This window comes from Argentina silus, assembly GCF_951799395.1.
Source record: "Argentina silus genome assembly, chromosome: X".
In the NCBI taxonomy this organism is placed as follows: Eukaryota; Metazoa; Chordata; class Actinopteri; order Argentiniformes; family Argentinidae; genus Argentina; species Argentina silus.
In genome coordinates this window covers 1,584,060-1,599,382 of record NC_139653.1, presented here as the reverse complement: position 1 = coordinate 1,599,382, position 15,323 = coordinate 1,584,060, and the positions used below count along the sequence as shown (strand labels likewise).

General features: G+C 43.1%; 1 protein-coding gene across 2 annotated transcripts; it reads right to left on the bottom strand.

The window, feature by feature from the left end:
- Positions 1-309: 309 nt before the first annotated feature.
- On the bottom strand, positions 310-9,242 carry LOC310823507 (G protein-regulated inducer of neurite outgrowth 2). 2 transcript variants are annotated; one of them, XM_083696378.1, is made up of 2 exons: positions 9,078-9,242; positions 310-3,771 (listed from the first exon to the last, which is right to left on the bottom strand). In XM_083696378.1, exon 2 carries the CDS (start codon positions 3,760-3,762, stop codon positions 2,230-2,232), a length of 1,533 nt encoding a protein of 510 aa, XP_083552504.1. In that variant the 5' UTR covers positions 3,763-3,771; positions 9,078-9,242; the 3' UTR covers positions 310-2,229. The 2 variants fall into 2 exon arrangements, 1 of the variants encoding a protein (XP_083552504.1); XR_014554947.1 differs by lacking the exon at positions 310-3,771 and adding an exon at positions 6,286-6,489.
- Positions 9,243-15,323: the final 6,081 nt, after the last annotated feature.

The following is a 15,323-nucleotide window of genomic DNA, read 5'->3' as shown; positions in this document are numbered from 1 at the left end:
TACACTACAGCAATTATGCTAAATCCCCACTAAAGATAGACAAAGATGTTCTTCTCACATCAATATGAGTTTAAAAAAACTAAAAAAACAACGAGTATTTATTTATGATCAGAAATGAATAACATTGATTGGGTTAGACCGTATGTTGTTATACTTATTATTGGACATAAAAGAGGATGTAAGTTCACAATGATCACATCACATCATTGAATGTATGAGAGTGATTCAAGCTTGACTCTGCAAGGAATATGATGATATCCATTTTTTCTTGCTTTGCAAGATGAGGTAAGCACATGCAATTCAAAAGGCTTCACAAAACACATGTTTATTTATTGTGTCTGCATACAGTTACATTCTAGACAGGCCTGCCACCAGAGACACCATTTAGACTTTTAGACTTTAGCCTCAGTGATAGAGAGGCTCAGGCTACAGAGGAGAAAAACAGTTTCCTAGAAGCCACCACCACAATTTAGAATTAATCTAAGAGACTTTATTGCTGGTATTAAGAGTAGAACAAATGCCTTTGAGACACACGCTGACCTTTGTGATATTATCAGCTTACATTTGATTGTTATTAAGAAATTGATAACAGCAGCAATATTCTACTGATGAGGACTTATATCAAACCTTCAATCTTATCATTGGAATGCCACAAAAAATAAATGATTACTGAACAGCCAATGGTGCAACCGGAAGTGTCAACTTTGTGATTACTATATGACAGAATGGTATTCAAATAGCCTATTGTACAGAACAAAAGAGCCCTTGCTTTAGTGAGACTTGACATGGTCACTCAATACACAGACACCATTTTACAACACAGTGTCTTTGATATGTTTGAAATATTATGAACTATTTCATGACTGAGCAGTTCATTCTACACATCTGGGTATAACACTGGGTGGTTGTAATTGTGTTTGTAATGAGGGTGATGATGGGATTCAGATTGATAATAGGGGGTCTATATATGGGATTAGATTTGTGCCTTTAGTATCAAGTTGGTTATTGTTGTTAGATGAATAACATGACTCTCTTTACTGATTACGCATGAGCCATTGTTCACACATTTGCTGTGGTTTTGAGAGCATATATGTATTGTAAGATAATCACTGGCTAATGCCTAATGCAGAATGTTGAATACATTTAAGTCCAAAAAGTTGTTTGGACAAAAATAAAAGGGCTGAGCGGAGTTGAAATAGGGGGCATGGTTGAATTGATAAAAAATATGATATTTCTCAATATGATGATATAAATCTTATTCTTGTTATGCGTATTGATATCTTGGCAATAGGTGACTTACTTAATTCATGGTATTCCTATGTAAATCAGTGTTGGGGGAACCATCACAGAACCTTAAATGTTTAGTTTATGTCAGTCTAATGAAGCATCATTAAAGGACAACATATTTTCTTTCTTTTTTTCAGTTTAGTTTGGGCTTATTTAAAATCATGAAGTGATTACATATTACATAATGAAGATTTTTCACAAGCACTCTTATCATGAATTAGGCCTAATTAATTTGTATGCTCTGTTGTTTCAACCACTCAAACAGTATTTGATTAAATTGTAGCATTAATAATATATGCCATTTAGCTGACGCTTTTATCCAAAGCGACTTACATTGCAGTGAGTGCATACATTTTTCAGTATATATGGTCCCAGCGGGAAACGAACCCACAACCTAAGTGCCATGCTCTACCAACTGAGCCACAGAGGACCACTTATTATTGCATTAGCAATTAGAGGAGTATAGTAGGCTTCAATGTTCGATTTGAAGTCTATGGTGTGTACTGACAGTATTATGGTGTATTGACAGTTCTCAGTATTGTTGTGATACCTTTTAAATTGGCTGGTAATTGAACCCCCTTGGTGAGATTATTTCCCCGAGTAAATTAATAGACAGGAGGCAAGCGTAATGTTAAAAGAAAAGAGGCGGTTCAGTATCACTTTTCTTCATGACTACTATGGGAGCCCACTGTTATGTCTCTAAGCAGTGTCGATGCGATGGTGAGGGAACACATCAAATCCATCCCATAATGACCTTATTCATCCTCCCTACCTCCCTCTCCTCAATTCACCTCCTCTTTCCTCTTTACGTGACTGTGGATTCTTGTATGACTGCCATTGTTCTGAAACTCAGACTCTCAGACTATTCACTCTGCCAGATTGGTCACACTTCCATGTAGGTGCTCCATCTTGGCCTCTAAGCACAAGTTCAGGTAGGATCTGTCAGTCCACAGCCGTGCTGGAGCGGGCACAGCAGGCTGGGCCCCTGATGGAGCCCATCATCCCGCCCCTCTTCCTCCTGTGCCCGGCACTGCTGCTCTGCCGGGAGGTGGTGGTGTCTTGGCGTGACAGCTTGGCGGCGCGGCCCGCCGTCTCCTTGATCTGCATCTCCAGGTGCCTCTGGATGGCGAGGCCCAGCTCCTCGGGGTCCACAGAGGCTCCGTACACTTCCCATGTCATCCCCTCCGCATCCCACTTCACCTCCTTCACGGGGGACTTCAGAGAGCCCCCCGGGTCCCCCTCCTCTCTCCCCTTCTGGTTCCCGTTGCCATTCTCCTCCAGCAGGCAGACCTGGGGGAAAACGTGGGGTGAGGGCGCCTGGGCGATCTGGCCTGTCTGCACCCCCACGTCCCTGAGCTCCCTGAGGGACATCATGGTTCCTGCATCCCTGGTCCTGTTGCTGCACTCTTGCCCGCTGTGCTGCTGCAGGGCTCCAATAGGGGGCAGGGCGCTGGCCCAGGTGCAGGTGAGGTTGCAGCAGCTCAGCAGACGCTTGGCGTCCAGACCCGTCTCGCTGACGGAGGAGATGAGGCGGGGGAGGGCGAGCAGTTGAGCTGCCAGGTGAGGAGCCGCCCTCTGCTCCCAGTACTCAACGTCTGTGCCTGGCATGCGTGGCAGCAGCTGGGCAGGGGCAGGGGCAGGGATGGGCTGGGGGTGGCAGTAGGCCGCAAATGTGTCCTCCGGCACCCCATGGTTAGCGTAGGCACCATAGTAGATGGCCTCCTCACACTGTGGGTGTCGGGCCTCTCCTCCAACCTCAGCAGTTGTGTTGGAGGGGCCAGAGGCACAGGTCCGGATGCACCCAGTCTGAGGCTGCTGCATGGGGCTGCCTCCCTCGCTGTCTCCCCCTTGGCAGGTGGTGGTGATGGTGTCGGGGTGCTGCAGCTGTATGTGCTGCTCACATGCTAACATGGGGAAGGCCAGAGGGGCCTCCTGGTTATTGTAGTCTCTCCCAGGGTACGAGTGGCCGCTAGTCTCACTATGGCATGCAGGAGTAGGGCCCTCACTCAGCATGTGGAGGGTGTCTGAGTGACTCCTCTGGACGGGCAGCCCGGCCGGCTCCAGCCTGTCCCCTCTCAGGTCTCTGTATGATGACGAGGGTGGGGCCGTGTGGCTCCCCCTGAGTGCTGCTGATAACATCTCCCCCTTGGCTGGGTGGCCTTGACTGGACACACCCTCTGCTATACTGTGGGGGCGGACCCCAGTCCTGGGGCCCATGCGGTCAGTTTGGTGTTGGACACTGTGATGGGCAGCCTGAGCTTGCCTCTGGTTGCTATTGTCATTGTCTTTGTAAGAGTGTGAAGCTCTATGCTCGCTGGAGCTCTTCCTCAGTTCCTCCTGATGAAGATGAGCCGTCCACCCTTCTGTGGAGCTCTTGGAGAGGGGCAGGAGGGGCTCACCAGAGAGGGCTGGGTCAGAAGGAACATTGCCCCTTGGTGGGAAAATCTCAGACACGGGACGCCTACTCTCTGCCATGGGAAGGCCCTGAAAAACAATGGAGGCAAATGGTCATCAAAATGTGGGTATCTCAGACACATGATTGTTTCATCATACAATGACGCATCATAAAATGTGGTGGTGGTGGTGGGGTGTACTGTAGGCCTGTTGCAGTGTGCCAGACTATTCTAGAATTTCACAGTTTTCTCAGTGTCAGTTGAGTCTGTACTCAAGTGTTTTCACAGTTTCAGTCACAACTCGATGGTGCCGTTGATCTCTGTGGCTCAAAATCAAATGTTAAGGCCTTGATTATCTCTTGCACCCAGATTGTAATGCCAGCCTATAAGCCAGTGGGCCAGTGGTTTACACCACAACAGAAGGGTGGGCATAAGCACACTGGTCAGGTATCTCTCGTAGTAGTGGCGGAGATTAGGGCGATCAGATTAGGTTTGGATCAGCACGAGCTGATCCACAGGATTACAACAGAAACATAGGATTGTCTTTGTGTTCTTAAAAAGCATTAGTGGGTGCATTTTATGTAGACTCTTTGGCACTGGCCTTGCTAATGTACAATATATGTTAACATGTGTGACATGGAGTTACAGTAAGCTATATTGTAGAGGAACATTCATGCGTTGACTGCAATTAATGTCTAATCTGGATGTAGTCTGCTCCTTTATTTCAGAAACTGTAGTGGAAGACATCCTAATTTTCCACTGAAATAGCTGCCATCTTGTTGTGAAATTTGTGTTAGTCCCGCCCCTCCATCAATTTGATTGGTTTCTTAGCCCAAAGTTACATTGATGCGTGGCGCTCCATTCCAAAAGTTGAACATAATTCAACATGTGAGTGTCCAGAGCACTCCACTAAAAATAGCGAGGCGTGCCACTTTGCTGAAGGAGCAAAACATGCCCTTCCCATTGAAAAAATTGGGGGAAAAACCGCTGGTGTAACCAACACACTGAAGCGGGGACCTCTCACATGGATGCCACAGACGTAAACCACTATACCAAAAGGACATCCTCATGGTACAAGGGCTACATCTGGGCTTAGAAGTCACAGGCAGGGCTACCTCATCATCACAAGAATGTGATTCTAAATCACCTCCACTACATTTTTATTCTGCCTCACGTGAGGGACCTCGAGAGGCACTTTTGTTCCCCATGTTACAAGCATAGCATCATCAGTAAGCTCCACCATGGGGGTTCAGGTCCCTGTGTTGGCTCTCCACTCCACCCTAGCCTCAGATATAGTATGTGAGGGAGGGGGTTTCACTCTGAGAGGGGAACTACAGTCTGATGGCTGAACGTGAGTGGCGACATAAACATTTGACACAGTTATTGACAGGAATTCATCATGCATGATGAATAATAATGATCACAGGCCAAATTGAAAAAGATTAAATGTCAAAAGATAGCAGCAGCTGCTATTGTTCTTAAACATTGTATAGTAGCATCACTGTTATAGGCATTGCCTATTGTTATCCAATGAGGGGATGATCCAACAGCTGCTTATTGAAGTCGACAAGCTTAGATGGAGACAATTTATAGGAGAAAGGAGGCTTGTTGTGCCCCTCTCTGTGCTTCAGATCAGCGACAGCCTGACGCTCTGAGGGACGTGACGCTACTCATTAATAGAGAAAGGCACGAAAACACTTTAGCCACTGTCATCTCAACAAACCGCCTGCTGTGCAGCAGCTCAAAAAAGAGGCAAACGATGAGGAGCGGAGGTCAGATGAATGAATTAGTTGCCTTTTTATGTATCCTTGCAGCTGGTCACAAACTAAATGTTTTGAATGTTTCTAAATGTACCCTTTCAAGGAATGCAACAAATGGATATTCTTACCATGCCTGCTACACAATCACTTACTTAAGACCTAAACCCAATAAAAACCAAAACATACAAAGAGTAGCACAACATCTAGAAGAAGATCTATTAGATCCCACCGGAAATTCGGACTGAAAAGCCCTTGATTCTATAGAGCAAAAGAAAGCAATCTAGAATCAGAGATGTGTGTATGAGAGCAGGGCTAGGTGGTGACTGCATACTGACTCACTCACTCAACTCATGGCCTGCATGCATGCACACATACACATACACACACACACACACACACACACACACACACACACACACACACACACACACAGTCATGCACCTTTGCAATATGAACGTAATTACCTTTTTGAATTAGTTGAAATCCAAGCCTTATCTTATGCTCCTCTTCTCCCTCTTTTTTCTCTCACTTCCTATCTTTCTCTGTCTCTCCCCCTTTCTCTTTCTATCTTCCCCCCCCCCCCCCCCCCTCTCTCTCTCTCTCTCAGGGTCCAGTGCTCCCTGGGGAACCCACGTCAATCCAGGATCTTGGACAGAAAAAGAAGCGTCTCTCCTTCCCTCACATCCACAGGTGACCCCCCTCTCGTCGCATGCCATCCACTAAGCCCACCCTCCCTCCCTTCCAGTCTCCTCCTCCTCCTCCTCCTCCTCCTCTACCCCAACCGTGAACAATATGTAGGAAACCTTGAGATAATCCCGTCTTTCATCTGATTACAAATGAGAAGCTGCACTCGCAAATCTTCAAATCCTCCAGGAGAGAGAGAGAGAGACAGAGATTGTGTGTGTGTGTAATGTGTGATGGTAGTGGTTGTTTGGCTGTTTGGGGTGTGGGTGACGGGGGGCAGATAGGGGAGGAGATTGGATAGGGGGAGGGGGAATGATAATGAGGAGAGATAGTCAGGCAGCCGGTGTCATTGGCACTCCATCCACCTGAGAGAGAAAGAAAGAGAGAGAGGGAGATAGGAAAATGCATGAATGAATGCACTGGGAAAAAATAGAAGGTTTCTTGTCGACGTTGAACAGTCACCCCCCTCGTATAGACAGTCTCTGTCTCTCACACACACACACACACACACACACACACACACATACACACACACACACTCAACACAATCATCTATATCCTAACCCACTCCCCCATCGCTCTCTCTCCCACTCACCATCACTCTGTCCCTGTTGCTATGGAAACTGCAATACTCAATGGGACTGATGAATGTTCATGTGTTACGTTGCTGTGAGGTGACAGACAGGAACTGACCATGTTCATTGTCAGGAGGGGGAGAGAAACATTTGATTTCATGCCCTGTTTTTATACATGGACTGTAAATCATGACATGTAGTTTTTTGTCTGTCCTGACATGATGACAAACTATACTGTGCATGACTGTCATTTGCTTTAGTCTTCTGAGCATGAGCACTAATGAGCATGAAAAACATTAGACTAAAACCAACCTTATCAATGATACAGTAGCACACAGAGGAGGATTCCCTACACAAAGATAGAACTGTTCTATCTTTCTGGTTTCCTACCGATATCTAGCATGTACACTTTTATTGAGAAACACAGGAAGTAGAAATCTTCTGCTAGCACACTAGTGACATGGATTAGATATGACACTACCAAATCCATGCTCCCTTGTTCTTGTGAGAGATAGATATGTTGACAAGCAAATTCCTAAATAATTTCCATTGGCTTGGGGGAGATGAGGGTACAGGAGGGGGGATGGGCAAACACAGTGAAGGGTCTCTCACCACGGCAACAGGTGGGAAACGAAGATGAAGAGGGTGTTCGACTCTGAGACGGATGTTCTGTGATCAAACAATAGACAGACATAACAAAGCCTGCCAAATATATCAGATTTCGCCCTGGAGGGGTTGTTTGGGTTACTGTTCATTCATTGATGTCATAGGGCTAATGGTACTGGTGTAACAGAAGCAACCAAAATATCCTTTCATGGCTCTAATGAGCTGTTCTTAATGCATATCCTGTACCACAGAGACTTGAGAGGAGGAGGAGGACCACCCTAGTGTGTGGGGATTGTGCTGCTGGTGATGGTGGTAATGATGGATGTTGGTTGGGGGTGGTCGAGGTTATGTGTGCGTGTGTGTGTGGTGTGTGTGTGTGTGTGTGCGTGCGTGCGTGCATGCGTGCGTGTGATGTTGTATTAGGAGGAGGACTCTCATTAATACGGACTGAACATCTGGACAGTGGACTGTGCCAGGGACAGCTGTGTAGGGATTAAGGGTGAGACTGAGGGACATGGAGGGATGTGCGAGGAAAACCCATAGCACCTATAGTGATGACCAACCGTCTCCATGGCAAAGAAGGTGTGCGTGTGTGAGAGTGATAATCACTGAGTGTTAGTGATTATCTAGCCGACAAATTTACTTTATTGTTGAGGAGTGAAATTAAATGAGCTTGTCTATCATACAACTCTGGTACATTTAGTATGTCATAGAGTATGTCAGCAACAGCATCGCCCCACCCACAGGAACCATGATCTTATTCAGCTTATCTTTTCCAGGGCATTGGTTTATAATGCAATATCATATGTCATATAACACCTCTCCTATTCGTTATGCATACTATTCATGATCTTTTGGGTAAACATTTGCTAAACTCCTTTTACCGGGCAATGACTGTTTGTTTGTACAAACTCATACAATTCATTGACAATGTCTTTGCCCATGCCTTGTTTTCCCAACAAAAACAGACACAGAGAAATATATATCAGTTGGCCTCAAGCGAACACACACAAACACACACACACACACAAGTCACAGTAGTAGTAGTAGTGGTGCGGTTTGAGGAAGTATTTAGACTAGATATTCATACACAAACATATGCCTCTTCAGGAAGTAGTCAGACTAGATATTCATATGCAAACATATGCCTCTTCAGGTTTTCGTGGTAGCTCCATTTGACAAGAGGAGAGAAAGTAAGCATGGGCTGTAGGCTAAATCTTTACCGCTTGAAATGAAAAGATACTTGTGTACATATGCTGTTGCATATTCTACTGCATGCTTTGCACCTTTTTAAAACAGAGAATTCTTGGTGTCATAATGGATCGTACCCTGGGTGAAGCTTCTCTTTATTACATTGTATATTTTATCAATTATACAATGTAATAATGTTTCCCTCCATAAAAAAGACATTACTTTACAGAGAGATTACTCTGTAGGCCTGACTTACACACTACTGTACATGTTTGTGTTCACAACAGCAACCAAAATGTGCCAGATGTGCAACATTTTACACATACAGCACATGAAGGAGCATACTATACAATACATACAACACAGAACACACTAGAACACTTTTGCAGTCTCAGAAACAGTTGCAGAAACACCTATATGTGTTCAAGAGCCATAAATGCCTTACGTAACTAACTACCTGTCATACGCTAGCAGGTGAATATAGGTATAAAGGTATGCCCATCAGTTGCATGACCTGTATCGAGATGGAAAGGTTTTATAACCTTTTATATAAGTCTTGTTCTTTGTGTTGTCTGGGTTACCTTTGTATAAGTGTCTGGTTAGGTCCTCCTGTGGTCTCTGGTTCCTTTGTTCCCTGCGTTTTACTTCTGTCAGCCAACTCTCCGGTGGTGGGACTAACACCTGCTCCTTTGACTGGTGTCACTACGGCTACACTGCCGTTCCAAAGTGCGCTATTATTCACAGGTGCACTCTCACAGCAGAGATCCCTGTTTCTTTTTGTTTTGCCCTGTCGGCACGGCCACACTACATCTGCATATTCATGTTCTCACACAGGCTCACACCTTGACCCAGAATAGTTCCTCAAACACATGTTTGCTTTAGCCCTTCCTTTTTTTTTCTTCACACTCTCAGTGACTGTGAATTTGCAGTGCGTGCACATCTTAGGACCATTAGGCATCTGTCTAAAGTCGAATTTCCTTTTTGAAACCCATGGGACCGTTATGAGCAGTGGTGTTGGTTATGGTTATGTTACAGTGGTGCTTATTTTGTGAAGGAAGCAGAATGACATGTAGTTACTTTAATCTGATCTACAAATATAATCTAAGAATGATTCCTCATCAACTACAAATAGAGCACATACAGTGCCTTCGGAAAGTATTCAGACCCCTTCACTTTTTCCACATTTTGTTGTGTTATAGACTCAATTTAAAATGGATTCAATTAAAATAATTTGCCATCAATCCACACACAATACCCCAGAATGACAAAGTGAAAACAGGTTTTTAGAAATTTCAGTAAATGTATGAACATTTAAATACAGAAATACCTCATGTACATAAGTATTCAGACCCTTTGCTATGACACTCTTAAAATTAGCTAAAATGCATCAACAAATCACTGTCATGTCATCAACAAATCACTCAGTAAGTTGAATTAAGTCCATCTTAATGCAAGGATAATAGTTCATGTAATTTTGGAATTAATATCTTTGTTTTTATAGGGTCTCTGATTTGCATAGGAATCAATTACACACTGTGTGGATCAGGTTGTCATTACAAACTGAGCAAATGGAGAGGAACAACACTGCTCAGGAATGCGACCCTGAGGCCTAAGGAGACTGACAAACATCTACAAAGTTGAATGGTGGAGAGGAAAAAGCACAGTTGATGGGGCAACATCATCCCTTAATGGAAAATAATCTATCTCATATCCATAATTGTGTTCGCAACAATGAATTCAAGTGATACAGCAAAGAAAGTGTCTGGAAATGTGTTTATTTGGTTTTACTACAAAGCATTAAGTTTGGTGCAAATCCAGCACATGCAATGCAGTTTCTGCACCATCTCTCGTGTGAAGAATAGTGGTAGCTGTATCAAGTTATGAGTTTGTTTGTCACTGGCAGGGACTGGGGAGTTTGTCAGGACCAAGAGATATTTATGAAATTTACTGAGTTGGTAGCGACATCCTAATCTACACAGTATTAATTGATAATTGTAATTGATGTGTAATTGATTCCTATGCAAATGAGAGACCCTATAAAAACAATTACATTAACTATTATCCTTGCATTAAGATGGACCCAATTCAACTTATTGAGTGATTTGTTGATGAAATTTTTGCATTTTAGCTAATTTTAGCTAATTTTGAGTGTCATAGCAAAGTGTCTGAATACTCATGTACATGAGGTATTTCTGTATTTCAATTTTAATAAATTTACAGAAATTTCTAAGAACCTGTTTTTGCTTTGTCATTCTGGGGTATTGTGTGTGGATTGATGGCAAATTATTTAATTTAATCCATTTTAAATTGAGTCTATAACACAACAAAATGTGGAAAAAGTGCAGGGGTCTGAATACTTTCCGAAGGCACTGTATACAGTATCCCTCAGCTAAAGTGTTAGGTCATGGGGTTGCTTGGTGTCACTTTATCCCTGCCTTCAGATTGAGGGAACAGTGGGAGTTGGCAAAGCAGCTTTAAGATCAGCAGCAACAAGATGCTATGACCTGTAATCCACAGAGGTCAAAGTTGAAAGGTCAGCAGCACTCAATACAATTCAGACTAAATCTTGCATGAAGCTCTCCATGACAGACAAAGACAGAGACCCAGCAATGGAACTTGCATTTCTGCATTTTCATACATTAGCTCTTTTTCCCATGGCCATTTACAATCACAGAATAGGTTTGGGGTAGTCATATTACTACTACTACTAATAATAAAGAATAATAATTAATAATGAATTGGATTGATTGCCTTTATATAGCATCTTTCAAGACATCCAACGTGTTTTACATTGTAAGGGGGAGAACTCACCTAATCACTATCAATGTGTAACCCCCACCTGGGTGATGCCATGACAGCCATTATGCAGCAGAAAGCTCACCACACATCAGCTGTCAGTGGTGAGGTGAAAGGTACTGTAAAAGCCTTCTAACTCTTACCTTTCACACCGGTAGTGCGTAAACAATGCTATGGCTGATTGAATTCTAGCCTTCAGTGTCTGTATTTGCCATTGAGGGGAATGGAGACATGAGGGAATCTTTTGTTTGACCTTTCCAAACATTCTGCTTGCTAAGCACTTTCAGGAGACAAGACGGGTCCTGCAGGATTCCCGTGGGAAGCAGGTCTAACGGGATCAGGTGAAACCTGGGATGACTGTGGGATTCAGAGATGAACTGATGCCTAGAAAGCAATCTCTCACCTCCATGGTGTTTTAATAACGCTCAGGTTGTGAGATGTGCCAGCAAGCAGAACCTAGTCTATCTAGTTCCCAAGGTGACACTTCTTCCTTTTTGAAAAGATCTTAACAATTATTATGCAAGAGGCCTCACACCCCACATACACTTCTTAGTGGAGAGACGGTAAAGATTAATGCATTATTATCTGGTGTTTGATGGTGGATAGAAAGACAAACTGAAATAGGAAATTGTAGCATGATGACAGTGACATCCCCGGTTCTCTGCGATTTTATTTAACAAGTAATTCACCCTTTCGACCCTTTCACCCTTGTTGTTTAATCTGTGTCAAATAGGTATTTGATCTGTGTACTACATAATGTGACCTGCAACAAACCAATTTGTTTGAAGGCCCGAACCAATTTCCTTTTCAAGTACTCCAGACAGTGTTTGATACCATTCCTCATTCCATTCCATGCATTACAATGAGCCTCCTCTCTGATTTCTACCTCCACCAGCCTCCCTTACTTTCGGTATACTTTCTATTTCTATAAAATGTTATATTTCTACTGTATGATGAAATGTAAATGCAACATACTGTACATGACGTGCCACTGGTATATTATATGGATGTATATCATGGGTTACTTGGTATATGCCACGCATATGATATAAATGTACTGGACATTCTATTGGATTAATTAGCAATGGCATTTGCTATCTTTGAAATGGAGGCCACTGACACAGTGATTATAGAGATTCTTCTCTGATTGGTTCAGGACACAGAACTGGGGGGCAGGGTGGCAACAGTGTGTTAATGACACACTCAGGTCTCAGCTGTGCGGTGCCTGGTGTGAGGTGCACACGCACGCACGCACGCACGCACGCACGCACTCACGCACGCACACACACACACACACACACAGGGATTCTGGGATCCTAGCCCAGTTTCTCTCACTATCCTCTCAGAGATCACCCATATGTTGCCTGCAGTGTAATCTCTGCAAATCATCCGTTACCCCAATGATACACATGCTAATTCAGATGTGTACACGCAGGCAAACACACCCACACTCACTCACACACACATGCACGCACGTGCACACAGACGTGACACAGTTTAGAAAAGGTGGATATCAGTGTAGTACTGTAATACTGGGAATTACATAACACAACAACTTAATAGCATAGAATGTGTATGCATCGTAACCACAAATCCATAGTCACTGTGAGCATATTGTTAACCATTTATAACATAACAGACTAAAAGCCCACACCTGAGAATATTGTGTGATACACCTGAGCCTCACGACCCCTGAATGAGCACGTACTATAAACACTGTCTCCATCTAGTGGTTATAGTAATTCACTTTTCTCAAGTGGTGTAGCTGTGCTCAACACTTGTAGGTCATATATCACTATCACTGAGCTGCAAGAGTTGTCATTCTAAGAGATGCCATATTTAGATAGCCAGATGATTCTCCCATGGAGAATTACTATTAACAAGTTTTGGTGGGTGTGTATGTGTGGCAGATATGGAGCTTTGCAAACCCAATCCATAAATATCAACATACACACCTTGTACATGTATGATAATAGACACACCTTGTACATGTATGAAAGGGCTATGGATAAAGCTAAACTTTTCCTCTTCCCAAGGAAAAGAGTCTGTGTGAAATGATGTGTATTTAACAGTGCTCAGTGCAAGTGCTTGCTGAATGTGCCTGCCATCTTAGAAAATGTTTGGAAGAATGACAAGCAGGGGGCAGACGAATCAGGTGAATCTCAAAAGTATTTCCACACCTCCTTCTCAAAATGCTTAGGAGGAGATGGTCTGATGGAAGGAACCTCAGACTTTGTCCTCCAATGCTTTTCAAGGAGGAAGTGACAGAGCATTTGATAGATTTTATGATAGATTATTGAGATTCACTCCCACACACTACAGGAAAGGCCTTCGCCTCCTTGCCTTTGCCTTCATCCACACACTGAACTGCCAAAATGAAGTAAAGGGGACAAACAGAAAAACTACACAAACACACACACACACACAAACACACACACACACACACACAAACACACACACACACACACACACACACACACACATAAACACACACAGTCCATAATGAGAGGAGAGGCACTGCTGTTTTTTTTAATATATTTTTTTATTGCCGGCAGTTCCTGTAAGCCACCATTTTTTAAACATCAAAATCATCTATTTTCAAAAATCTATTCAATGATAACAATAATAACTCCCATTAAGTATTATTTTAGCTACTACATGTATCAAAGCAAACAGACGGTGTGCTGTTATATGTATTAGTATGAAGTGCTTTGGAAATGTCAACACAGGGATCTAAACAACTTAACAAATTGGTGTTAAAAGGGTTTTGTGACTCAGTGGGGCACTGAGTGCATCATTAAAGCTCTCCTAATGACAAGCCCTTTGCTGCCCCGCACACTTCCAGAACATATTGATCCTATTTGATCAGAGTGTTTGAACTCCAGCCCAGTGGGAGACGTGCCACTCTCACAGCTCTGTAGTGACATCTCTGTCTGTGTGCCTGCGCTCTTAAGGACCCACAGACCCATGTCTCAGAGCTGGGAAATAAAACGTCTGGAGACATTCCCCTCTGACAGTCTTCTTGAGCAAAACCTCCAACGACTGCAGTCAGGTCACTGTTAACATCTGGATATCTGGCTAATTGTGAAAGAATACTTTTATCAATGTCTGGATATCTGAATATGTCAGAATAGAACAGAGTTTCCTATATGACTCTTGATTGGATGTGATGTATCAGTCATACTTTTACATATTATCTTTAAGAAATACAGACAATCAGATAATATGACATATTTGTACACTGTCTTGATGATGTTATGTGCTTTGGTAAATGTGACTTATTAATAATAATAAGCATAATACAGTAAGTCATAATTCGTAATAGGTTATTGACTTTGTGTGTGTGTGTGTGTGTGTACAGTGTTCTAAAATGTGTGCTGTAGATATTGCTAAAATTATCTTCTCTTACAATATCTACAAGGAAGAGACAAAAAGAGATTTTTTCATTCTAAGAATTATAAGGTCTATGTACACTGGTCAATACAGAGCGTAGAACATCACAACAAAACATGACAGACACTAGTTTTATGTTTTATGTATATAACTGTAGCAATGATTCTCTCTAAGGTGCATATACTGTATATATACTCAAACATTTCCTATGACAATATAAACTGGTCCCTACAGTTAGTTTACAGGAGTGTATGTTCAATTGCTTGGACTGTGTTAACACGCTTCATACAGACGGTGATGCCAAATGAACAAGGGATTATTTTGAATCGTGTGCAATGGCTTCTTTAGCTTGTGCTTAAATCATAGGCTGCTTCTTTGTTAGCTCTAGGTCCGATGTGATATTATGGGCAACCGGAGAGGGTTGGTCAGTCCTGACTCCTGATGGCTACTGTACGCCCCACAGTCCTCTCCATAGGCCAGAATAATGGGGGATGTTAGCCTTGGAAGAGTGGACGATCAATGGCAATGCCTCTTGTCACACTCTCCACTCTCTGTGTGTTCAAGGTAGGGGGATGATGGTGGCACGTGGTGCTGAGAGTCTGTGGTCATATTGACCAGGGCAGTAAAGTATGGTCAGT